This window comes from Budorcas taxicolor, chromosome 22, assembly GCF_023091745.1.
Source record: "Budorcas taxicolor isolate Tak-1 chromosome 22, Takin1.1, whole genome shotgun sequence".
Classification (NCBI taxonomy): Eukaryota; Metazoa; Chordata; class Mammalia; order Artiodactyla; family Bovidae; genus Budorcas; species Budorcas taxicolor.
In genome coordinates this window covers 22853423-22878491 of record NC_068931.1, presented here as the reverse complement: position 1 = coordinate 22878491, position 25069 = coordinate 22853423, and the positions used below count along the sequence as shown (strand labels likewise).

Below are 25069 nucleotides of genomic sequence, written 5' to 3'. Positions count from 1 at the left end.
ATTATTATTATTTACAACCTGTTAAGTATCACCAGTTAGACTGTTCATGATAACAAGGTAAAATATACATTGTTTCATGTTCATGGTACAAAACTGCCTCACAAGTTAAGTCCATCACCAAAGGAGATGAAGGCCATGTTAGGAAACCTTTTTTCAATCATCTCAAGCCAAAGTTCCCAGCACATTTCCTCATTCTTCTCAGCCAGTGAGTGCTATTCAAATCACTGGGGACTTGAACAGTTCCAAGGCAGATATTGACAGGGTATAGGCAGAGGAATTACATGCAGAAACTATAGATTGCGAATGAACTGATTCCAATAGAGACATGATAGCTTAAGTGCACTGAGTGATTTTGAGCCTTTTGTGTACACTTTGTCACTAAATGTGGTAGTTTTTTAACCATAAAAACAGTGGGAGTTTTTTGGTTAGTTGGCATGTTTTCGGTAAAGAAGCTGAGACTTGGAGAGTTAATCACAGATGGTACCAGGAATTGAACCCTGACTTTTTTCCATACCCCAGTGGCTCTCAAACTTTAGTATGTGTGAAATCACCTGGAGGCCTTTTAAAAAATACATTTCTGGGTCTCATTCCCAGAATTTCTGATTCAGTAGGCCTAAAGTGAATGGGGGTTAGGGCAAGAATTTTCATTTCTAACTAGTTGAAAATTCTGTATATGTGACTATTTTGAAGAAAAGTTACCAGGTAACCTTCTCGCTTCCACTAAGTATTATGAGTCTGAGTTATAATGCCCTATGAGAAAGCACACTCTCTTAGGAACTGGGAGCCTCAAGTTACAGGCCCAGCTTTGTTAATAATTCACTGAGTTATCCTGTGGAAGTTATTGCTTCTTTAGTCCTCAGCTTCCTTCTCCATCCTAAATGTGGGGATTTTGTTAGAGACCTGTAGGGTCCCCACTGGCTGTAATCACCTGTGACTCACAGAGCCTCCAGGCTTTTTTGTCAGCCTGTGGTGTGTCAGCTGCTGAATGTAATCTCTTATTTCTTGATGCACTGAGGAAGGATAAAGAAAAATACAGGAATAAAAACTTTTTTTCTTTGGCATTTCCCCAGACATACCCCAAGAAGAGTTGTGTCATTAAAGCAATGGATAAGGGACGGTACATGGAAACCCCACATAACCACACATCTTCCCTCTCTCCCAGGAACCGTCTTTCATGGACCAGCCAAATGCAGTCAAGATTCAGAGAAGCACAAGCAGACCCTCATAAGGCCCAGTTTAGATTACCTTCAGCTCACCTGAAAGATGTAAAAAATTAAAAAACCACCCCAGTGCTTGATTGAGGATAACATATCCGTCAGAAAGTGGCAGGAAAAAAAATGTCCTTTAAAAAAAAAAACCTTAAAAAAATAAAAATTAAAAAAAAATAACAGCGTAATCCCTAAGACATTTCCTTCAGGGTTAGGCTGGGAAGAGAACATTTAGCAAAAGGAACCAGGGCAGAGGAAGAAACTCACGAGGGCCTTGCCTACCTGCCTCACATCACCATTGGCCACTTATGCTGAGGACAGTAGCAAAATTTTTTTTCAAAGTCTTAAGAAACACTTCCAAATACTTATTCAATCTTAGGTATGTGGACGAAAGGATCTTATAATAAAATGAGGAACCCAAAGCCAGTGCTGACAACCTGAGGAGTGGGATGGGGGTTCCAGAGGGAAAGGATATGTGTATGCCTAATGCCATTTCATGTTGATGTATGGCAAAAAAAAAAAAAAAAAATCACAGTATTGTAAAGTAATTATCCTCTAATTTAAAAAATTAAATTAGAAAATAAGTTTGATGAAAACTAAGAAGCCAGGTTTCTATATTTCAGAACTCCTCAGAGCCTCTCATGAACCAAGTTGATTCTATGCCATCAAGGACCCAAATGCCTTCCATCTTTCTACTTGGCTTCCCTCTGTGTCAGATGTTATCCTTCTTCTGAGACTAAAGGGGGGTACAGCGGTTTCAGGAGTCACACCCACTCGAGAGGTCCCTGACCCTTAAGTCTCATGGCCAGGGTGGCGTCACAGACCAGTTACTATATCAGTTCCTGGAGAGGGGAAAGGAATGCCTGTGATGGTCATGGAATCTTCCAGTCATTCTCACCTCCAGGGCTGAGAAGGGCCTCTGCTGTCCCTTAGCCCAGGAAGAAAGGTGGGGCCAATAAAGATGGAGGGAGGGAAAGGTTGTTACATCAGCAACAAACAACACTGGCACAATTACAAAACTCAGGCTTTAACTAACTGTTTGAGCAGATATTTGCCAGTCATTGAAACCTTCGAAATTCTCTCTCAAGTCCAGTTATTTAAAGCAAACAATATATTAATAACTGCTCCAGTGCTGTTTCCTCACTCTGTCCCATCATTCACCAGACATCCATGATCAGTGAGCAAAGCATGCATGCTCCCCAGCGGCCAAAGTCAGTCCTCTGCAGCTTAGTGAAAGAAGTCACAGATGCATAAGTCCCATTGGAGGAAACCTGTACTCTCCAGTCTGCAAAAATAATAAGCTGCAGGGACTTCTCTTGTAGTCCAGTGGTTAAGACTTAACTTCCAATGCAGGAATGTGAGCTCAATCCCTGGTCAGAGAGCTAAGATCTCACATGCCCCCAGGCCAAAAAACCAGAGTATAAATAGCAGAAGCAACATTGTAACAAATCCAATAAAGACTTATAAAAATGATCCCAACCAGAAAGAAAAAAAATGAAAGAAAGAAGCTGCAGAGTGTCACAAATTCTGTAGAAAAACAGATAGTGTGATCACAACATATCACGTTGCCTTCCCCCCAGACCTGAATCACTGAGTGTGGTGTCCCTGTTCTCTGACTGAGGAGTCACTCTTTGAATAGTTAATCCCATGAAGGTAGTTTTAATGGTTCCCAGGTAAGTCAGTTGAAAGCAATTTGACCGAAAGCAATTTAGCTAAAAGCAGTTTGGTTGGTAGAACCTCTCCAAAATATGTATTAATGAGAAATGAATGTCCTTAGTCACTTTTGATAACCATTGACTGAATGAGGAAATATGGGCAGTTCCACCCAAGATCGCCGTGGCTGACTCGGGGAGCAGAATCAAGGATTTTCTTTACTCTTCTTTTGCTGGCTTCTATTTAGTCATAAAACAGCCAGAGTAATAATGTTGTAATAAGCATTGCTTTATATAATAAGAAAATAAAATGAAAGGATATGGAATGTCTCAGAATTTGAGAGATTTATTTTTTCTTCTTTAAATTTTAATTCCCTTTAAGCCAGTATGACAACTGTGCTAGTCTGGCAGTTTTTCTGTTTTTGTGCACAGGGATGAGAATGATTTAGTTCATGCCAACTAGCCCCTTCATTTGGGGAACACAGAGCAAGAGTAATTGGCTGAAAATATTTAGAAATTTTAAAAAGCAAAAAAGTAGAAAACAGCAGAAAATTTGAAGCTGAGTTTTAAATATTGCTTTAAATGCATTAAAAGGGACAAGAACCCCACACGTTGTACCCCAGTTTCCAATACTCAGGGCCACCAGGAGCCAACAAACAGGGTGACCTTCAGGTACCCTTAGGCAGCAGAGCGTGTGAGGGCGCCCCCTGCAGGTGTGGAACACAGAGCCCTATACATAAACTGACCTAATATAATATACTCCTTTTCTGTCAAAATATCTTTGATCTGATTATTGCTGTTAAGGATCTTAAAGATTTCTTAATCCAGTGGCATAAGCCTGGAATGTCAGGTGCTGTTCTAAAGCTTCTGAAGAGGGCTTGTTTTATTTAAAAAACTATCATTAATGGAAAACACCTTGTACTTCCTGACTTTCTATTAATGGATGGGTTGTCCTGCCTCCAAGCCTATCCACAGGGTAATATTTCTAACTCATTGGGCTGCCTTTAATTCTTCGGTATCTTTCTCATCACTCATTGTCCTGTACACTTGGCCTGCAAGTCCCCTTTGTAAGAAAATCTTCCCTGACTCGCTCCTCCCTGCAGGAACCCTGTCTCTGAGCTCCGGCTGCACCCTGTACACCCCACTTCCCTCTGCTCACACCACCTTGTTACCAAGTGTGATGTCAGCCATGATGTAAGCACATCTCTGTCATCCCCAGTAGACCAGGACCTCCCGGGGGCAACAGCTGTGTCCTGATTTCCCTGTGTATTCATGGCTTAGCACAATTTCTCATGTTTATTATGTGCCAAGTTAATTTTCATTTAAAAAATCCATGAATGTAAGTTCTTCTAAAGTAGCATTGTGTGGAGCTGTCGGAAGCACACAGGTAATTTACAATATGATTTGGAACCTTATAGAACAATCCTACTGGAGAGGCAGCATCTAAACATACAAGGTGAGTGGCAGGAAAGTGTGATATGAAATCAACAAGAAAAAATACAGCATTTCTGTACTGTATACTAGGTGCCAAGCATACATCAGTGTGCTTTTCATCTAGTAACTAGTTTAATCCTTGAAATAGTGCCCTATATTATATAGATATACATATATTTCATGTTATAAGCATATTATATGTATCTGCATACATATATACATATATAGAGAGAGAAAGACAGAGGTCTCCAAATTAAGGTACAAACACATACCATGTTGTGCCCCCTCATTTCTTTTTAAAAACCTGACTGGCCATTAACAGCCACTTCACTTTAATCTCAGTGAATAGCCCTAGTTTGGCTGTTACTTAGTAGAATTTCATCAGTACAAATGAGTTTAATATTAGCTTCACATTTGTGAAAGGTCACTGTTGGTGCCCTTCAAGTTTGACTCTAGTTAGAGATGTTTAAATTATTTCAGTGTGGATTTGAAAAGCCTAACCTCCTTCTCAAAAATGTGCCCTGGCCTTGAAATCCCAGGTCTAGAAGATCATCAGAATGACAAAATTATAATTAGCCAAACTGTCCCCAAATAAAAAAGATGGCAGTTCTAATAAGAAAGTACATTTATTTCTTCAAGGCTTCTTTTTTCCTCCTTTGGATTGGAATTCTTGAGTTTCTATATTTGGAATTACATAAGAGGGTTTTGGTTTTGTTGTTGTTGTTGTTGTTGTTTTGCTGTTGGCAACTTCTTTTTTTGACTAGTTATAATGAGATGAAATTCACTAAGGAAACAACATTGTGAAAATGAGTGAGAACATAATTAATTTGTGTTGCTCATGTAGAATATCTGTAGCTTTATAACTGATTAACTATTGGAAGCACAATAGAAATCCTTTGTAAGTGGAGTATTTAAAAAAAAAATGACAGCCAGTTCATGTCCTCCAAACATAATCTAATAAAAGCCTGTAATATGCTGAACATCTGACTGGGGTATGAAACAATGTCCCCAGATTACATTTTGACCTTGAAAAATCAAGTCCAAAATGAACAGAGTTAGCATGTTGACTTTACAACAGTTATCCCAGCAGCTGTGCTGGCCTCGTTGCAATCCAGCACAGTGACACACCGTATGATGGCCAACCCTTTTCTTCCAATAGTGATTTCCACAGAGGAATTACAGAGTACTTTGGGAAATTATGCCATGAATATTCATTCAGTGCACACAGTGGCAAAAACTGAAGAAAAGAGGTCCAATAAAGCTAGCGGCTCTGCTGAGAAGAATCTGGATCCTTGACTTTACCTCACTGAACATTGGCAAGGCCAGGCTTCCTCTTGACTGCATGAGGCTAAAGACCCTTCCCTGTAATCAGTTGCCTTCCACCCAGAACACTATGATTTATAGGAAGTTTTCTGCTTCTGTGAGAAGTTAACCAAGCGCTCTCATTGCACCCTTATCCGTACATGTCTTTCATTTTTCAATATATTAAACCAAAACCCAAAAGTTTTAGTGACATTATGCCAGTCTCCTCTCTTCATGAGATTCTCCAGGGAATAATACTGGAGTGGGCTGCCATTCAGTATTAGTGCCTGGAGAATCCCATGGATGGAGGAGCCTGATGGCTACAGTCCATGGGATTGCAAACAGTTGGATATGACTAAGCAACTAACACTTTCTTTTTTTATATATAAATTTATTTATTTTAATTGGAGGTTAATTACTTTACAACATTGTATTGTTTTGCCGTACATCAACATGAATCCGCCACAGGTATACACATGTTCCCCATCCTGAAACCCCCTCCCACCTCCCTCCCCGTACCATCCCTCTGGGTCGTTTCAGTGCACCAGCCCCAAGCATCCAGTATCATTCATCGAACCTGGACTGGCGATTCGTTTCATACATGATATTATACGTGTTTCAATGCCATTCTCCCAAATCATCCCACCCTCACCCTCTCCCAGAGTCCAAAAGACTGTTCTATACATCATAGACAGGTAAATAGCTACCTTGCTAGATAAGCACAAACCCTAACATTATAGTAAAATTTTCATTGTGTATTTCAAAAGAAGTCAGCATATTTCTCACAAAAATCCCTCCCATTGAGTATATATATGAGTTGATAATTGACCTCAAACTAAAAATGAGATGTTCTCTGTCCTATCAAAATATGCTAATTTTATCCAAATTGCTAGTTAATGGTATGTGCCAAAATCATCTACAGAAAGATACCAGAGAAAACACCATGCCAAGAATATCTCAGCATAAAAATTAGCTTTCATATTATTCTTTCATAATAAATTACATGTTTAATTTCTGCCACATTTTTGTTATCTACAGTAGATATGTTGAGCTAAAACAGTGGGAAATCTTTATGTGATGATTAAATATCTTTCCTTTTCCATCCATCAGATATTTTCTCAATGATTTCTGACTCCAGTGGGGTGATGGTTTATGGACGATACGATCAGTTCCTACGGGAAGTTCTCAAGCTACCCACGGCAGTTTTTGAAGGTCCTTCATTTGGTTACACAGAACAGTCAGCGAGATCCTGTTTCTCTCAACAGGTAGGAAACGACTTGTTTAAGGAAGTATCTCTCAGCGGGTGCTCTCTTGTGTGTCACTCGAAGTCCCTATTTCTTCATCATAACCTGTAGTGCGTCTTCCAGCTTCTGACAAATGACTTCTGAGTCAGTAACTGAGTGCAGCACGGATAATAATCGGTGGTGCTTCCTGACCTTGAACCAGCATCGTGCAGATTCTTTATTTGCACTAATTTAATCTCTACTAACAACCCTATTGGCTTCCCTGGTGGCTCAGCAGTAAAGAACCAGCCTGCCAGTGCAGGAGACGTGGGTTCGATCCCTGAGTCAGGAAGAAGGATATGGCAACCCACGCCAGTATTCTTGCCTGGGAAATCCCATGGACAGAAGAGCCTGGCGGGCTACAGTCCATGGGGTTGCAGAGTCAGGCACAGTTTCACGACTAAACAACAACAATCCTAACCCTCTGAATCATTTGTTATGACCACACTATCTAAATGGCTGAATTGTCACTCAGCCTCACATAAAACCCAAGTCTGACCGAGGACTAAGTTTCATCAGTGTTTAGCAAAGGAGACAAAAAAGAATCTCCGCACATGCCCTGTGGGATCTGGGAGGCCCTAAATCATCCACTCAGTTGGGGTTCAGAGCCACATGTCTTAACTGGGCATGGAGCAAGTCAGCTGAAGGAAGCTGCATAGTTTGGAGGGCTATCCATGTCTATATCTGTCCAGTCATGTGGAAAACCGACATGTCTAGAACTATTCTCCAGCACAGCATGGTAGAGGTTTAGAAATCCATAAACTGAAGGTTGTTTACAATTTTTAAAAATCCAAACTTTATAAGCAAACAGTGCTTAGCAGCCACGAAACAGCTGCATTTACTGTCCAGCTAGAAAACCTCATCTCTCTGTTTACTTGGTGATCTAAGAGGTCAGAAATGCCTCAGGCATCCCTGTAGGTTAAGGATGTATATAGAGTCATCAGTGTATCCATATACTCAATAAGAGAAGGGATAGTTTGATACACTAAGTATCAACTCTACTCGCAGAACCTGACTCAGGAAGCCTTGCTGACCTTTCCCATGCCCCCGCCCCCAGTCTGGCATGGCTACCTGATCCCTAGCCCCAACTCAGCATGCTCCTCTTTCAAGCTGGGGACATCAGAATGGATCCATTCACCTAAGTCTCCTTCTGTACAGCTTCTTCACGCAGAATGTCTCATTGATCGCCAAGTCCTGCTAGTTTCACCTTCTCTAATTGTCTCTTTCCTCATCATCCTTGATTGCCTGGCCTCTTGCATTAAACCCCAGACTAAACTCTCCTTCCCTGGATTTACTTGTTTGTTTGTACATTTGTTGATTTCAGGTAGCCCATTATAGAAGCCTCAGGAAATATACCAATGCCTCAGAGTATTTCTCATTAAAAGTCAGCCACAACAATAGGACTTTTTTAATCTAATGGGATTTTATATATTCAAGAAGAATTATATAGGATGTTACCATTGCTCAAAATGAAGTATCCTAGAGATTTCTCATTATATAATCTTTTACACATCCTCAATGATGAGAAATTTATATATGTTTAAATCATAGCGTCTTTGTTTTACTTCCAGGAGTGATTTTAAGCCAGTATGATGGAAGGTCAAAATGGATAAAACCATGTGAAGTAGAAATAGAGGCAACATAAATAAATAATAAGACCAGTTTGGTTTTGTGCTTCATAAACTGGCTTTAGCAGAAGGTTGAATGATGAAATTCCAAAATTGTTTTAATTGCTTCGTTGGAAATTCACCCCAAGTGATTGTTTTAAAACACAGTATTATTTTAGACATATGAATTGTAGTAGCTTTATAAAAAGTACTGTCTCATTACTTATGCTTTATATAATTTCTCTTTTAATAATAATGCTAGGGATGTCCCTGGTGGTCCAGTGGTTGAGATTTTACCTCCCAATGTAGGGGGTGCAGGTTTGATCCCTGGTCGGCAGCTAAGATCCCACAAGCCTCATGGCCAAAAAACCAAAACATGAAACAGAGCAATATTGTAACAAATTCAATAAAGACTTTAAAAATAAAATTATTAACAATAATAATGTGAACAACAATCCTATAAAAGCTTAAGTTATTTAGTACTATAAAGTGTGTGTATGCATATTTGCTCAGTCCTGTCCGACTCTTTGCAACCCTTTGAGCTGTAGCCCACCAGGCTCCTCAGTCCATGGGCTTCTCCAGGCAAGAATACTAGAAGGGGTTGCCACACTCTCCTCCAGGGAATGTTCCCGACCCAGTGATGGAACCCACATTTCCTGTGTCTCCTGTATTGCAGGAGGATTCTTTACTCACTGAGCCATCAGGGAAGCCCAGTATTTTGAGGTAAATAACTAAATATATCTACCAATAAAAACATTAATAAAAGGAGACCAAGAGTGTATTTTTTTTTTAATTACAAGGACAAGTGTAAGATTTAAGCCTTGAAAATTTATTATAGCTCTCCAGGGCTGATTTCTTATCTAAAAAATATAAAACTGTCCCATCCACCTTGATATTCTAATTCAGATTTTTAAGTAAAATAGTTACTTTGCATGTAAATTTTTTGTCACTCATACTACTAAAATTTCATGTATTAGTAGAACTTCTTTGGAGAAGGAAATGGCAACCCACTCCAGTATTCTTGCCTGCAGAATCCAATGGACAGAGGAACCTGGCAGGGAACAGTCCATGGGGTTGCAAAGAGGCGGGCACAACTGAGCAAGTGAACCACAACAAGCTTTACAAAGCTGTGTGTCCCTGGGCTCCAAAGCAACTTCCTCTGCCAGCATTCCTGAAACACTCTGTGAAATTTAGTGATTCTAGACCTGAAGCAATCAAGGAGCCTTTTTTTCCCCCTCCCCATCCCCGTAAAATAGAACTTCTTTTGTCATTTTGAAAGAAACTTTTGGATAAGATACATTTCTTTTCTACATCAGAAAAGTCCAGGATAATGACCCAGAAGCCAACTGAATTGTGATTAAAAATATATATAAAGAAAGGAGAGAAGAGATTTTTTTTTTTTCCTTTAAACCCTTCTAACAGGGAGGGGAAAGATCCCTCCAAACAGGATTTCCTCCTAATCTTGTATAGCAGAACCATTCACATTAGCCACAAAATATTTAGTTTTTATGGAAGTTGAAGTTAGCTGTTCTACACATTTAGAAGACTGACTGATTTGGAAATTGTAGAGCCTGCTATGATGTACTATTGGATAAAATTTTATGATGAATGCCTACTCCCAAGTTTTGCTCATCATTTTCATCCTGTCCCTCGTGTATGAAAAATGACGCTCTCGAAATTGTTTTCCTCCTTGTGATAATACTGACTCAGCCTCAGTAGAGATAATCCAGCCCTGTGTAGGCTCAACTATGAAAAGCAGTTAATGTTTTGAATTCAGAACTAGTTTTGAGCTCTGTCTTTTTTTGTCTACTAGGGGTTAATTGAATGTCTAGTTTCTTCCATCTCAAATGATATTTACATAGCAGGTAAGTTAAGATTGTTCTCGGTTCTAAATTTTCGTGGGGTTTTTTGATGCAGAAAAAAGTCACCTTGAATGGTTTCTTGGACACGCTCATGTCAGATCCTCCCCCGCAGTGCCTGGTCTGGCTGCCCCTTCTGCATCGACTGGCAAACGTAGAAAATGGTGAGTAGTTGCTACTGAGCCCAGGCAATTTGTTTAACCCTTCTTTTAACTTGAAGTAACATAGTTGATTTACAATGTTGTGTTAGTGTCATGTGTACAGCAAAGTGATTCAGGTGTATACACATATATATATGTACATTGTTTTCATATTCTTTTCCCCTGTAGATTATTACAGAATATCGGGTTTGGTTCCCTGTGCTGTATGTAGTGGAGAAGGCAATGGCACCCCACTCCAGTACTCTTGCCTGGAAAATCCCATGGACGGAGGAGCCTGGTGGGCTGCAGTCCATGGGGTCGCGAAGAGTCGGACTCGACTGAGCGACTTCACTTTCACTTTTCACTTTCATGCATTGGAGAAGGAAATGGCAACCCACTCCAGTGTTCTTGCCTGGAGAATCCCAGGGACGGGGGAGCCTGGTGGGCTGCCATCTATGGGGTCACACAGAGTCAGACACAACTGAAGTGACTTAGCAGCAGCAGCAGCAGCAGCAGCAGCAGCAGCAGCTGTATGTAGGTCCATGTCGATTATCTGTTTTATATATAGGAGTGTATATATGTTAATCCCAAACTCCTAAGGCAATTATTGAAATTAGGCTATCAAGTCTATAGTTATTAAGCCAACATCATTGTTTCAGGAGGTCTGTTTAGTAGTTCTGATTTTTAATAGAGCTGACCTCTCTCCCTGATCAGCAAAGCCCTATTGGCACACTGCAAAGTTAGGATGGTCCATTCTAAAAACTTATTAAATATCACAATCTACCTCTCAGTTACAAGTAAGATGTGGCTTTAAAACTCACTATAACTGAAGAAGAACCTCAATAAGGAATGTGACATTTTCTAGTATTTGTTTTAGGTATGAACTTCCACTGTTGGCATACCTGGCATTAACTCTTTCTTTCTAAGCACTTGAACATGAATAGGTGGAGGAGATGGGGAAAAAAACTGGACACTAGCACCTTGCTAATCCTTAGTCACGTGCTCCAAATTGTAAGCTCCCAATGGCTATAGTTATGCAAAAGAAATGAGTAATGTAACTTTTGTCATGTGCTTTTATTTTTATAAAAGCAAATATTTCTATGATAAAAGTAATTATCCCACTGCTGGGTATACACACCGAGGAAATCAGAATTGAAAGAGACACGTGTACCCCAATGTTCATCGCAGCACTGTTTATAATAGCCAGGACATGGAAACAACCTAGATGTCCATCAGCAGATGAATGGATAAGAAAGCTGTGGTACATATACACAATGGAGTATTACTCAGCCATTAAAAAGAATACATTTGAATCAGTTCTAATGAGGTGGATGAAACTGGAGCCTATTATACAAAGTGAAGTTAGCCAGAAAGAAAAACACCAATACAGTATACTAACACATATATATGGAATTTAGAAAGATGGTAATGATAACCCTGTATGAGAGACAGCAAAAGAGACACAGATGTATAGAACGGACTTTTAGACTCTGTGGGAGAGGGAGAGGGTGGGATGATTTGGGAGAATGGCATTGAAACATGTATACTATCAGGTAAGAAACGAATCACCAGTCTATGTTCGATACAGGATACAGGATGCTTGGGGCTGGGGCACGGGGTTGATCCAGAGAGATGACATGGGGTGGGAGGTGGGAGGGGGGTTCAGGATTGGGAACTCATGTACACCCGTGGCTGATTCATGTCAATGTATGGCAAAACCAATACAGTATTGTAAAGCAAAATAAAGTAAAAATAAAAATTTTTTTAAAGTAATTACTATTGGCATATCCAAACTTGAATATGAAATACAGTTCAGAACAGGTTTAAAGAAATTTAAACAGGGAACAATTCAATGCCTCCATCTGCTCTTTAGATATTCTCACTTATTGTTTAATTTAACTCTGGGAATTCTCCAGCCTTAAATAGAAAATAATTTATCCCCTATCTCTTACTAGAATCTTCTACACATTTCTTTAATATACATTGGGGTTAAAGTTAGCTTAACTTTAAATTCCCATTTAGAACACTTGGTGTCTGCGCTTATTATCTCTCTTAGTTCAAGTTATAAATTTATTCTGTTTTCCTCATGGAGAAGATTTAAAGAAAGATCTCATTAGATTCTCTGTAATCACTAACAGTCATAGGTTTTTTTATCCTTCTTATTCATCTGCTAGAGCAAAGAGCAGTCAAGATCCAGATCATGTGGGGTGAATTCATATTACTGTTTGCAGTCTGAGAACTAGTCATTCTCCAATTATAAAGTTGTAATTTCATGCCTTCTCTCAGTATTTCCTGTTGCAGAAAATGAGTTCTTTAGACCATATCCCAGAAGAGTTGTCCCTAAATTCAGGTCTTTCCCAAGAGCCAGAAAAGGAGGATATAATACTGGTTCAGAAGACACTGTGTTCAAAATTTGGTTATGTCTTTGTTTCTACAGTTTACTTTTTATCTTTATTTTATTTTTTGCATTGTTTTCCCTGGCTGGTTAGCCAGAGAGTAACTTCGCCAAAGGCAAGAATTGTTCTTGTTGTTAGTATCTTTAACTCATAACATACAATTACTTGGATCTGATCGTTTGTTAGCTTCGAGTCTCATACCTTGCCTGCTTTGTAACTCAAATTTCCTGCCAGAGAAAGTGTCTCTTGAACTATCTGAATTAGAACTGAATTCAGATAATTTGTCCATCTCTTTGGGCCCCTATTGATCTGCCTCTCAGAAATTTTTTTAAAAATCTGTTTATTAAATGAAGACAATGTCACTCATTAAATAAGCCCATTAGCTACTCTATTTTTTAAAATATAACTGAATATTCTCATCGTCCAGTTTTTCTACTCGCCTCCCATCTCTTTTCTTTTTTCTTCCTCTTGTTTTCCATTTCTCTAATATTTGCTCTCTACCCACTACCCACTGGATGAACCCATCTGTGTTCGTCCATTGTGCTTCTGAGTTTTCAGTGAGCTGTGCTGGTCTCCTGGAGACAGAGAGCATCTGGGGGGAAAGGCAAGCCAGTTTGGGTAATTTACATTCTTGTAGGGTAAGGGATGGGAGTAAGATGAGTAAACAGCATTACAGAGATGTGCTGTTAGAAGAACCCCTCTCCTCCAGCCCACTTCATTTCTCCCACCCCCACACATGTGCTGGAAAAGGGTCGTGAGAGTCTAGGAATAAACGTAATACTTCTCTCAGACCAAACTATCATCAGAAGTCTTGTTATTCAGCAGAAAAACGCAGTTCTTGTTGGGCTGTATTTTTCATTCTTCTGACTCATACTCTTGTTTCCTTGTCTTTCCTTCATTTGCTTGCCCATCAGTCTTCCACCCGGTTGAGTGTTCGTACTGCCACAGCGAGAGCATGTTGGGCTTTCGCTACCGATGCCAACAGTGTCACAATTACCAGCTCTGTCAAGACTGCTTCTGGAGGGGGCATGCTGGTGGTTCCCATAGCAACCAGCACCAAATGAAAGAGTACACGTCCTGGGTAAGTTGGGTGTGTGAGTGTCCTCCGGAACACAAGGGAACAGCAAGGGGGCACACTTACCTTCTACTCTCACACTCCTTCCTTCCCCTCCCACTGCCCCTCTTATGGGGGTCTCTGAGTCTGAACCCAGTGTAGCTTCCTAAGACAACGTATAAGAACACTCCAATGATATTACTTCTTGGTATACGGATAAGTCACTATTGATTTAGGTGACAGCCTTCTGGAACGTAATCTCCTTTTCACAGTAAGTGAAGGTTCTTTTCAATTTGGGGTGGGGTTGTGGGCATTGCCTAAAAATTATCGTTAGTTCCTTTTATCTTTCTGGAGTTCTTTAAGGGCGTGACTGGAGAGTGAAGGAAAGACATGAGAGCATGAGGGTTTAATGACGCTATTTCATGTTATTTATTTTTTTTTTTTTGGAAGAAGGGAAAGATTGTGGTTGTATTAGAAAATCATCTTTTCATGAATAGTGCACGTGACTAACTTGCTGGAGCTGATATGTGATACTAACATGCTGAAGGTAACCTGTCCTTGTGATGAAAGTATTCTGATACTTAGTATGATAATCTCCAGGTTCATCCATGTTGCTGCAAATGGCATTTTATTCTTTTTTTATGGCTGAGTACTAAGAAGATGCATTTTAAATCAGAATGTTCTTTTGAGGAATTATTATTAGGAACTGATATTCAGTGCAAATATATTCTATATTAATTGTTTAGCACATGTCGTAGTCTGAGTTCAAATAAGAATTCTTCACGAAGGCATTGTATACTGAGAATTTATTCCAGTTCAAATGCCACCTGTTACTATTGGCTATGTCACATGCTGAGAACTAGCACAGATCATGAAATACAATTTAGTATAGAAGGTAGGAGAGAATTTTCTTATTGACAGCATATTAGCAGTTTTCAGATGTTGTTGTTTAGTCACGAAGTCGTGTCTAACTCTTTCGTGACCCCCTGGGCTGTAGCCCGCCAGGCTCCTCTATCCAGGCAAGAATACTGGAGTGGGTTGCCATTTCCTTCTCCAGGGGATCTTCCCAGACCAGATCTTGAGCCTGCATCTTCTGCACTGCTGGCGGATTCTTTACCACTGAGCCACCTGAGAAGCCCAGTGTGTTCTGTCTCAAATCCTAGAGGGCTGGTGTTTGAAGACTAACCCATTTTTCAATTGTTGTTTTGTGTAAATGCTGAAGTTAAATAAGGAGGCTTTCCCTTAGAGGTTGTGGACTCTGCAGTTATACGATAGGACAATGTGTTTACAGAATAGACTAGAACTCCTCACGAGGACAAAGGAGCTCCAGTGTTTATGGGGTGAAGAGCAGTCATTACTGCTGTTGCAAGTGTTCTAAGAATTCTGTCTCCTAGCCAAAGTCAAAGAGGGATTTTGTGGACAGTGCTGCCATGACTTAGCTTTTAAATAATGAGGATGAAAGTCACTTCCTTATATTGCCAGTTGTGCACTCTGTGTGTCAAAGAAAGTGACAAAATTATAAATCTCTTCTCACTGAAAGGAAAAATTGGCATAAAGATTCATTATATGTGGTGGACTATTTTGTGAAATATTAAACATTCCACTGGGCTAAATGAAAAAGAGATAGCATGTCCTCTGGAAAGAACATGAACTTTAAATTCTGAAGACTCAGGCTAAGTTCTGCTCTTCCTTCTAATTGGATATGTCCAGCCGCACCTGAAAATCTTGCTTCTGGATTCCTGCAAAACTTCCCACTCCTCTCCTGCCTTCCACTCCCATCCCTCTCAAACCATTTTCTGCTCTGAAGCAATCCTTCTAGAATCAGGTCACCTCTGAGGTTAAAGTTGTTCATTGTCTCCCTCCACGCCTGAGATAAAGACCACAGGCCTGGGTGTGGTATATAGGACTTCAGTGGTCTGCCTCCTGCTTTCCCTCTCCAGAACTAGATCTCCTGGCCTTCCTCCATCTGGATACCTTCCAGTCCCCTGAATTTTGTCAGAAGGACTCCTGCTGTTCATTAAATCCCAGCTGGGATATTCTGACCCCAGTGACTGCTTCCACTTCTCACAGCATTTGCTGACACTGTGCAGCCAGCAGCAAGTACCCTGATGGCTAATTCCAAGCATTTTGGTTCCAGCAATGAGCCAACTCCTTGACTTGGAGTAAATTCTCAAAGAAGAATCCCTGATATGGCAAAACCAATACAGTAATGTAAAGTAAAATAAAGTAAAAATAAAAATTAAAAAAAAAAAAGAAGAGTCCCTGAGTGAATAAATATATATCATGGAAGGGCTTCCAGGTGGCACTAGTGGTAAAGATTACCCGCCTGCCAAAGCAGGAGACTCGGGTTCGATCCCTGGGTTGGGAAGATCCCCTGGAGGAGGTCGTGGCCACCTACTCCAGTATTCTTGCCTGGAGAATCCCAAGGACAGAGGAGCCTGGTGGGCTAGAGTCCATGGGGTCACAAAGAGTCAGACACAACTAAAACAGCTTAGCACACAGCATAGTATGAAAGCAAATCATCTGATAAAATGTTACGTAAGTGTTGATTGTTAACACTTGAACCTTTGTTCTTCCGTCCAGAAATCACCTGCTAAGAAGCTAACCAATGCGTTAAGCAAGTCTCTGAGCTGTGCTTCCAGTCGTGAGCCCTTGCACCCCATGTTCCCTGACCAGCCTGAGAAACCACTCAACTTGGCCCACATTGTGTGAGTATCTGCCCTCCACACTGAGAGACAGCTCTTCATTGACATGTGTGCCGATCCATACAAAGACAATTTCCTGTCAGTTGTCAGGGACCAAGTTTTAGATTTTATTTTCTTAAAGAAAGAATGAAAGTCAGGTGATTATATATATATATATATATATATATATATATATATATATATATATTCTTATTTTTCATGAAGAAGTATGCAATACTTCTGCCCGGAAGTACAAGAACGCAGCACCATATAATTCACCTCGAAGTAGAAAATATTCAAAAATTTTATAGTTATGAAATACAGATGTTAGTGGAGTTTACACAATTGGACATTAATAATCAGTGGGATTACCATGATCAGCCAATAGTAAAGCATCCTGTACCTTAACATCATGTGTGCTTTGAGCCCCTAATCCAGAAGCCCACTGTCTCCGTTCTCTGCAGAGCCAGTCATCGTAAAGATGCCAGCAAAGATGGAAATTATTGCTGTGGTTATTGTTTTCTCCCAAGTTACATAACTTCAGAAGAATCATGGCTTGTGTAAGGGAGGGTTGAAGAGGAGGGATTGCTGGGGAAATTCAACAGACGATCCAAAAGCAGACTTAAAAAAGTTTCTCCAAAGTGTGTGTGAGTTTGAGTAGCAGAGGGTACAGGGTCAAGGAATGGTGCTACCACTCACATCTTCAATCTCCCGAAAGCCTCTCCCCCTGGGGCCCTCTCTCAGGCTTGGGTGGCTCAGAAACAGGAGGTTCAGGCAGAAGAAACTATTTCTTCCTTGGTGATGTCTCAGGCTCAGAAGAAGAAAGAAATTCATTAGCTATTTTGGGGCTACAGTTAGGAATTTAGTAATCACAGGGGCCTCAAGAAGCCTGTAGAATAGGCAGTTCCTCTCCTGAACTGAATTTTGCTTTGTGCAGTTCAGCACAGCCTCTTGTTCTGCAGGGCACATGTTTGCCTGCTGACATCAAGAGGTGGGCTGATGAGATCTCTGAATGTTAGGAATCCACCAAGACAAGGTTATTGCTTCAGGTGACTGCGAGCATGGCCCCTTAGAGGCATTGTGGTGGACTGCAGAGCCTTAGGAAGGCAGTGACTCTTTCCCCGATGGACCTAAACAGATCCTAATAAACAACTGTGCTGAGCATGTCTGAGGAATTTGTATAAATCTCATGGGCTCTGTTTGGTTTACTTCTGTGTGCACTCTGAGGATTCGTTGTCCCCAGCAATCCACACAGTCTAGAAGCATCCAAAAACTAATGTAAACTGATTCTGTAGAATGTAGTTGACTTATTTTAAGAAATTTTGCTCCTAAAAATAAGCCTCAAAGTAAACCAGGGGTAGAAAGAGCTGGGAAGTATCCCAAAGGACCAACCACTTGCAGAAAGTGATCTCATGCAAGCTGTTCTAAAGTCTCGACTTACTTCCCCATAGCCGGGGACAGTCACTTAGCTATCCATTAATGAACAAAAACTCAGAGTAGGTTTGGGCTGGCTGGCTGGGCCACAGAGTCACTTCTATCAGGCATCCTTGGGGTTACCTTCCAAGAGAGCAGCATTCAATCCGAGCTGATGGGTGTGGGATAGATAGTTAGAGGGTGGACAGGGTGGACAGCCTGGCTCCAAGAGCTTTGCAGCAGATGGAATGAGGATGAGGCCTCCCACCTGGAGACAGAATTAAGAAATGAGGCCACGTGTGTGAGTAAAGCCAGCCTCACGTCAGTTACACTGGGCTCTGTGCCCAGTCAGTGCAAGATTGAGAGTGTGTGTGGGTGTGAGATTTAGTTGACCAATGAGTAAAAATGTTTTAACTTTCATTTATATTGGCAATATGATCTGATATGTTATTCACTGAACTGAGGGCATCAGCTACACAATTTGGATTCCATGGAGAGTTTCAGGATTCCCCTAAAATTCTACATGGAATGTGCCTTCTTCTGCTAAAAGTCCCATAAATTTAACCAGATTATTAAAACAGTCCTTGAATCCAAACACTGATCTGTACTCATTGATGTTTCCATGGTGAATGTCAGTTTTAAAGGACAAATTGAGATGCCTTGTTATACAGTAGTTAGGGCATCAGTCTCATAAAAGACAAATTGTATGAAATATTTATTGTTGAAATAACACACAAGAAATTCCAGATGTACAATATCCGATTGATATTAGAACAGATTTGTTCCTATTTTATCTTTAGACATTTTTATAATTGTTATTCCCCAGATGTTATTTCCCTGAATAGATATACATGTTCTTTTTTATATGGATGGGGATATCTAAGACTTCTAATCTGAAAATATACTATTCATTTAACTATTCTAAATCATCATAGGCATGTAAAAGCCACTTCTGTGGTGATATTTTGGTGTTTTGGCGTTTGTTCTTAGCTATTGTATTGCTTGTAAATATTATCATGATTAACTGTCTCTATTCTATTCAATTCTTTTGCTGCCAAAAGAGATACTTGGTAAGTAGTTCAATAATCTTCAGTACACTCATTAAGACTTATCATTATAAGTGGTTATGAGACACAAAACAAGTGAGAGACAAGAGGCTAGTTTAAAACTAATTCTGCCTTTAAGCTGAGCACTTTCATTTTATGAAAAGAATGCCAAAGTAATTTGCCATGTGATTGTAGAGGAAATACATCCTTTTGAAAATTTCTATTTGGTGCCAAGGTTAGCCCCTGTGTCCCAGGTTCAGCATTTTCATGATGAACCTTACACATAAGGCCATTTACTTGTTGTTCAGTTACTAAGTCATGTCTGACTCCGCAACCCCATGGACTGCAGTACGCCAGGCTCCTCTGTCCTCCACTATCTCCCAGAGTTTACTCAAATTCTTGTCCATTGAGTCAGTGATGCCATCCAGCCATCTCATCCTCTGTCGTCCCCTTCTCCTCTTGCCCTCCTCCCAGCATCAGGGTCTTTTCCAATGAGTCACCTCTTCCCAGCAGGTGGCCAGAGTATTGGAGTTTCAGCTTTAGCATCTGTCCTTCCCCTGAATATTCAGGGTTGATTTCCTTTAGAACTGACTGTCTGATCCCCTTGCAACCCAAGAGACTCCCGAGAGTCTTCTCCAACACCGCAATTCGAAAGTGGCAATTCTTCAACTTTAGGCCTTCTTTATGGTCCAACTCTCACATCCAGAAATGACTATTGGAAAAACCATAGCTTTGACTATATAGACCTCTGTCAGCAAAGTGATGTTTCTGCTTTTTAATGCTCTCTCTAGGTTTGTCACACACAGTGTATTAAAGAGCAAAGACTAAGGAACTGGAAATTCAGCTTTGTGGTAACCAGGTTCAAAAGAGTAAATGTACCAAGCTACTTAGAAAGCATTCCAGACCCTCTTGTTTTCTCATTTCCTAGAGAGAGAGAAGGATGGAGACATTTATAAACAGGCAAAAGAAAACCAGAAATGCCAAGCTGATTTTTTTCCACTTTTTTCAAAGTTAAAATGAAAATATTTCATTCTGCTTCATGTTTTAAAATCTGATATAACCTAACCTTTCAAAATTCACAGAGCACGTTTGTTTGAAATTAACATCCTTCTTATAAAGTGAAAGTGTACTGTTCGAAGCAGAATTAGCTTTAAACTAGTCGCAGGTATTAGACATATCCTAGATAAGTAGTATAAAACAATAAGTTTTCAGAATTTTGGCTTATATGTTTGAGTAGATTAAACAGCAATCCTACTATTTTGACCTCACCAAACATAGAATGTGTCTTTAAAAAAATTTAAGAACACAGCTTAGCACCAGGTACTGGGAACCTAAAGTTTCAATGAATTTTTGCATTTTGTGCTGACATTTGAAAACCTGCCATGTGTCATGTCCATTCTCATAAATACATTGGGACAAACATGTCTCCTTTTTTCCTAGAAATCCCTTCATTGTAGAATCCAAACTAATTCCTGTTTCCTAAGATAAAAATTAAACCTTCACAAATTTGACTTGATCGAGTCAACACAAACAGATTCTATAGGCTACTGTATTCATCTTTCATCTTTAAAAAATTCTGTACTGTCAAACTCACATGTAGCATTATAGTGAAACCAAAATTTCCTGACTCAGAACACCACCCTGCCCTGTCACCCAGCTTCTGAACTCTGAATCCCTTCTCATCGTACCATGGAACACCTGAATCTAAAATGAGACCAAAAACTGCTTGGAGATGAGGCAGGGATCTTAGCTCTATCATTTTACCTGAACTAAGACCTCGCTGATAGGGAAAGAATAACAAGGTGAGGTGCAAATTGAGATGGGATGACAGATGTGATGCAGTTGATATTTAGGCTAGGCTTGTGGACAATTCTGGGGAATACTGAACCCTATTTTCTTCCTCTAATAATATAGAAAACAAGTGTTTATAGGCTGCCTTGCACTGTATGTCCAGATAACAGAAAGTCAGTAAATCCCTGTGGTGCTTAGTTGCATCTTCCCTTAGAACAAAGGTCAAAGAAGGCACAATATGATTTTGCAGCTGGGACCCTACAGACAGGGAATACCAGGAGAGGGCCATCATCATGTGGAAAACAGGATGAAGTTTCTGTAGAATCCTCCTCTTTCCAAGAAGATTTGGAGTCTGATTATCCTCAAATTTTCTGGGCTTCTCTTTTTAGAAGGCAGTGCATGTATACTCGGTCACTATTCAGTCATGTGCGACTCTTTGAGACCCTGTGGACTGCAGCCCACCAGGCTCCTCTGTCCATGGGACTTTCCAGGCAAAAAAAACTGGATTGGGGTGCCATTTCTTTCCAAGGGATCTTCTGACCCAGGGATTGAACCTGCATCTCCTGCTTTGGTGAGAGCTTCCCTGGTGGCTCAGATGGTAAAGAATCTGCCTGCAATCCAGGACAACTGGGTTTGATCCCTGGGTTGGGAAGATTCCCCTGGAGAAGGGAATGGCAACCCACTCCAGTATTCTTGCCTGGAAAATTCCATGGACAGAGGAGCCTGGCAGGGCTATAGTCCATGGGGTCACAAAGAATCGGACATAACTGAGCAACTAAGCACACTCCTGAGTTAGCAGGCATGTTATCACTGAACCACCTGCGAAACCCATTTAGAAGGCAGTTAGCTGCCTCAAAATCCTCACTCCATCCAAGAACATGACTCTACACCAAGGCTCAAAGCTCAAGAATAAACATTCCTGTGGCATCCAGAGATCTTTCCCGCTCAATGTTTAACAGACATTCTGTCTTCTCAAGGAAATTTAAGTTCCCAAAACACTTCAAGAATTGAATTGAAAAATGTAAAAATTCATGTTGATCCTGGGTAAGATAGGAACTGGGCTTTCCAGGTGGCTCAAGTAGTAAAGAACCTGCCTGCCAATCCGGGAGACATAAGAGATGCAGGTTCAATCCCTGGATCAGGAAGATCCCCGGGAGGAGAGTGTGGCAACCCACTCCAGTATTCTTGCTGGAAGATCCAGTAGATAGGGGAGCCTGGCAGGCTACAGTCCATGGAGTCGCAAAGAGCCAGACATGACTGAAGCGACTTAGCATGCACACACACAAGATAAGAACTCTGACTTCCCAGCTTCTTTCCTTGAGGGATTGGATAGTTTTAACTTGTGACTTTTAGTTGTTTTAACTTTCTATCCACATTGTGCTTTTTTTAGGCCACCCAGACCTGTAACCAGCATGAATGACACCCTGTTCTCCCACTCTGTCCCCTCCTCAGGAAGTCCTTTTATTACCAGGAGGTAAGTTCCAGTCCTATTATAAAACAAACCGTCTCTTTGATAATGAGCCTTGATTCTGTGGCAAAAAAAAATATTCTCATATAAGCCAAGAGCAGAAGATTATTATTAGCAACTCGTTTGTAAATATCTATCACAAGGCGTCAATTTCATTCATTTGGATGCTTTCAGAGAGGGCAGGGATGGCTTTGGGGATGAAAGTCCCTCCTGGAAACTGGCACTTACAATCCATCCATAGTAAGAATGCACAGTATGTTTGTTTTACTTCTAACACACATGCATTATATCTCATTGAAAAAGTCACTTTTATAGCACCTGGAATGGCCCGTTTAACCTGGGGAATTGTCATCTCAAGATGCAATAAGGAATTATGATGGACATTCTGAAGCATCTCATAACATAAAATTCCAGGTATAGAAGAATCTTCGTAGTAAATTCTAGAGTTCCTGAGGCTAGAGGCTCAAATCCAAATTTGGACATATGGTTTCTACATAAGTAATTCATGGATAAGAACAAGAACTTTAAAAAAGAGAGAGAAAGAGAGTGGATACAGATCTCATTTTTGCACAAAGGTCCATCGCCATGTAAGCAAAGAGGTGAAGCAGATACTTCTCCTAAAACCAGCACAGTGAATAGGCAGAGGTCAAGACATACTTCAAGTCATTTGATCAAATATCACAAATAAAGCACCAGGGAATTATTTTAGAAATACAGGGAGAAGGCTCACAGGAAAGCAGGAACAAAGGTGAGGAAAATTGGAACGGGGAAATGAATGAGAGATTTAAAATGCCTTTCAGCAGGAAAAAAATAAATAAAACAGCCTCGTGTGTTTCAAAAACAATCATAATCAATCTTTTCCTTGAAGAGTTGCTAAGGCATCAGTTTCCCTGTAATATCCTGGGATGTTCTAGTGAAGATGTGCAGATAGTGAGATTTAGAACACTGCTGATTTTTCCCTTGAGTCCCTGGATTTGCCCGTCATCAGGAACCTGAGATGAAGACGTTCCCCATAAATGTAATTAGTGGAATAAACAGAATGTGGTCATTCATGATGTTTACTTCCTGTGAATCCAGCCAGTCTGTAACAAATAGAAATGCGGAGGCATTTGAGCAACAGAACCTCCACAGTGAAATCCTATGGTTGAAGCCCTCAGTGTGTTCCTTTAGCATTCCTTTTCAGAACCACCAGCAAATGCAACCATCTTTTCAAAAAAGACAAAATTATGAACTGTAAAATCTATTAGAAGCACGAGCCTGTGCCTTTATGTCAGGAAAGAGATTCTTGTATTAGGAAGCTCTGCATTCTGTGAATGTCCAGCAGAGATAGACCCCATCCTTACTGAAGGTCATTTTATATCATTTCAGCTCGGACGGTGCTTATGGTGGATACGTCTAGATGGATAACATGGCTTCTTCTACTCTAAACTATTCCTATAATACTTTGAGCTGTTCTGCTTCCTCCAGGGTGCATGGTATCCCTTAACCCAAAATAGGATCATTTCCCTTTTATCCCATTTTCAGTCCTTCTAGAATGTTCCCTCTGAACCACAAGCACGTTGTTCACAATTTGCAGTTCTTGCTCTCCTCACAGAGGTTGGCCTCTGGTTTCTGTTCTAAGGGTGCTGTTCAATAAAGCTGTGTACACTGAACATCCTTCCTCTCTGAGTGGGCCTTGCTCTGTCCATGGGAGGTTTTAACGAGGTCTCGTTGTTTGCATCCCTCAGGTTACCTGAGGGGATAAGTGCATCCAGCCCTGTGGCTGAGGAGCATTCACTCATAAAGCTGTATGTAAATCAGCTTGAACACGGCACACGGTCAGTATCCCAGCCCTGAATCACTAATCGTAGTAGTAGTTCCATAGCTAGACTGCTGGTCCTACGTCATCACTAAAATCCCCTTGTAGTTTGGGGATTTGATGGAAAAACAGGTCTTCTGGGGGTTCATGAGATTCCATTGAGAATTTCCAACTTGAGCTGCAGTGCTTGGTTCTTTTCTTTCTTTTCCACTTCTCCACTCCTTTTACTGATTTTGTCTTCATACCAGTATGTATGAGATGTGTATGTGTGAAGAGTACCACATTGGATCTCCTTCTTTGGATGATTCTCTGCTTTGGTACAGTTTGTAAAACCCCAGATGGTGATTCCTTAGACTCTTGTATTAAAGAGGCTGATGGAATGCCTCCAGCCCTAACTGGATGAGACCAGGACAACATCACATGGCTAGACCATATTGTAGTAAAAGACTTCAGGATTTATATCCTTCTGTCCCACTGGGCTTGGACCAATTTTCCCCCAGGTAAGCAGTCTGATTCCTACTGAAGCAGCAATTTAAAAAAAGAAAAAAACAATTTCAGACTCTGAGTGCTTAATTTTTAATATCTGATAATGCTGGTGGTGATCCACTGTTTATTTCTTAGCCATGACCATACACTAAGGTTGATGGAAACCATCATGCCAACTGTGGACATCAGTTAAAGGCACTGATCTCCCAACAACTGGAACTGAACCAAAGAATTACGACCTAGAGCTCAGCCCTGACTCCTACCTCATTGTAACTGCCTCTTTGAAAATCTGATAAAACCTGAACAAGCCAAGAGTGGCGCTGGTCAGTGTTAAGGCCACATTAAAAAAGTAGTTTGCCATGAGATATTTTACTTAGTCTGAGTTTTTGGTCTTTGGTATAATGACAGATCTTACAAAGATAAAGCAGAATGAGGATGAATTGAAATC

General features: G+C 40.5%; 1 protein-coding gene across 5 annotated transcripts in view; it reads left to right on the top strand.

Annotated features, from left to right (window-relative positions):
- Window positions 1–25069, top strand: part of DTNA (dystrobrevin alpha) — a 311634-nt gene that overhangs the window by 218899 nt on the left and 67666 nt on the right. For all 5 annotated transcript variants that reach the window (XM_052660451.1, XM_052660449.1, XM_052660448.1 and 2 more), the window contains exons 7-11: window positions 6707–6861; window positions 10404–10509; window positions 13796–13962; window positions 16519–16643; window positions 22260–22343. In XM_052660451.1, coding sequence (XP_052516411.1) covers window positions 6707–6861; window positions 10404–10509; window positions 13796–13962; window positions 16519–16643; window positions 22260–22343 — 637 coding nt within the window. The remainder of the gene's footprint in view (window positions 1–6706; window positions 6862–10403; window positions 10510–13795; window positions 13963–16518; window positions 16644–22259; window positions 22344–25069) is intronic.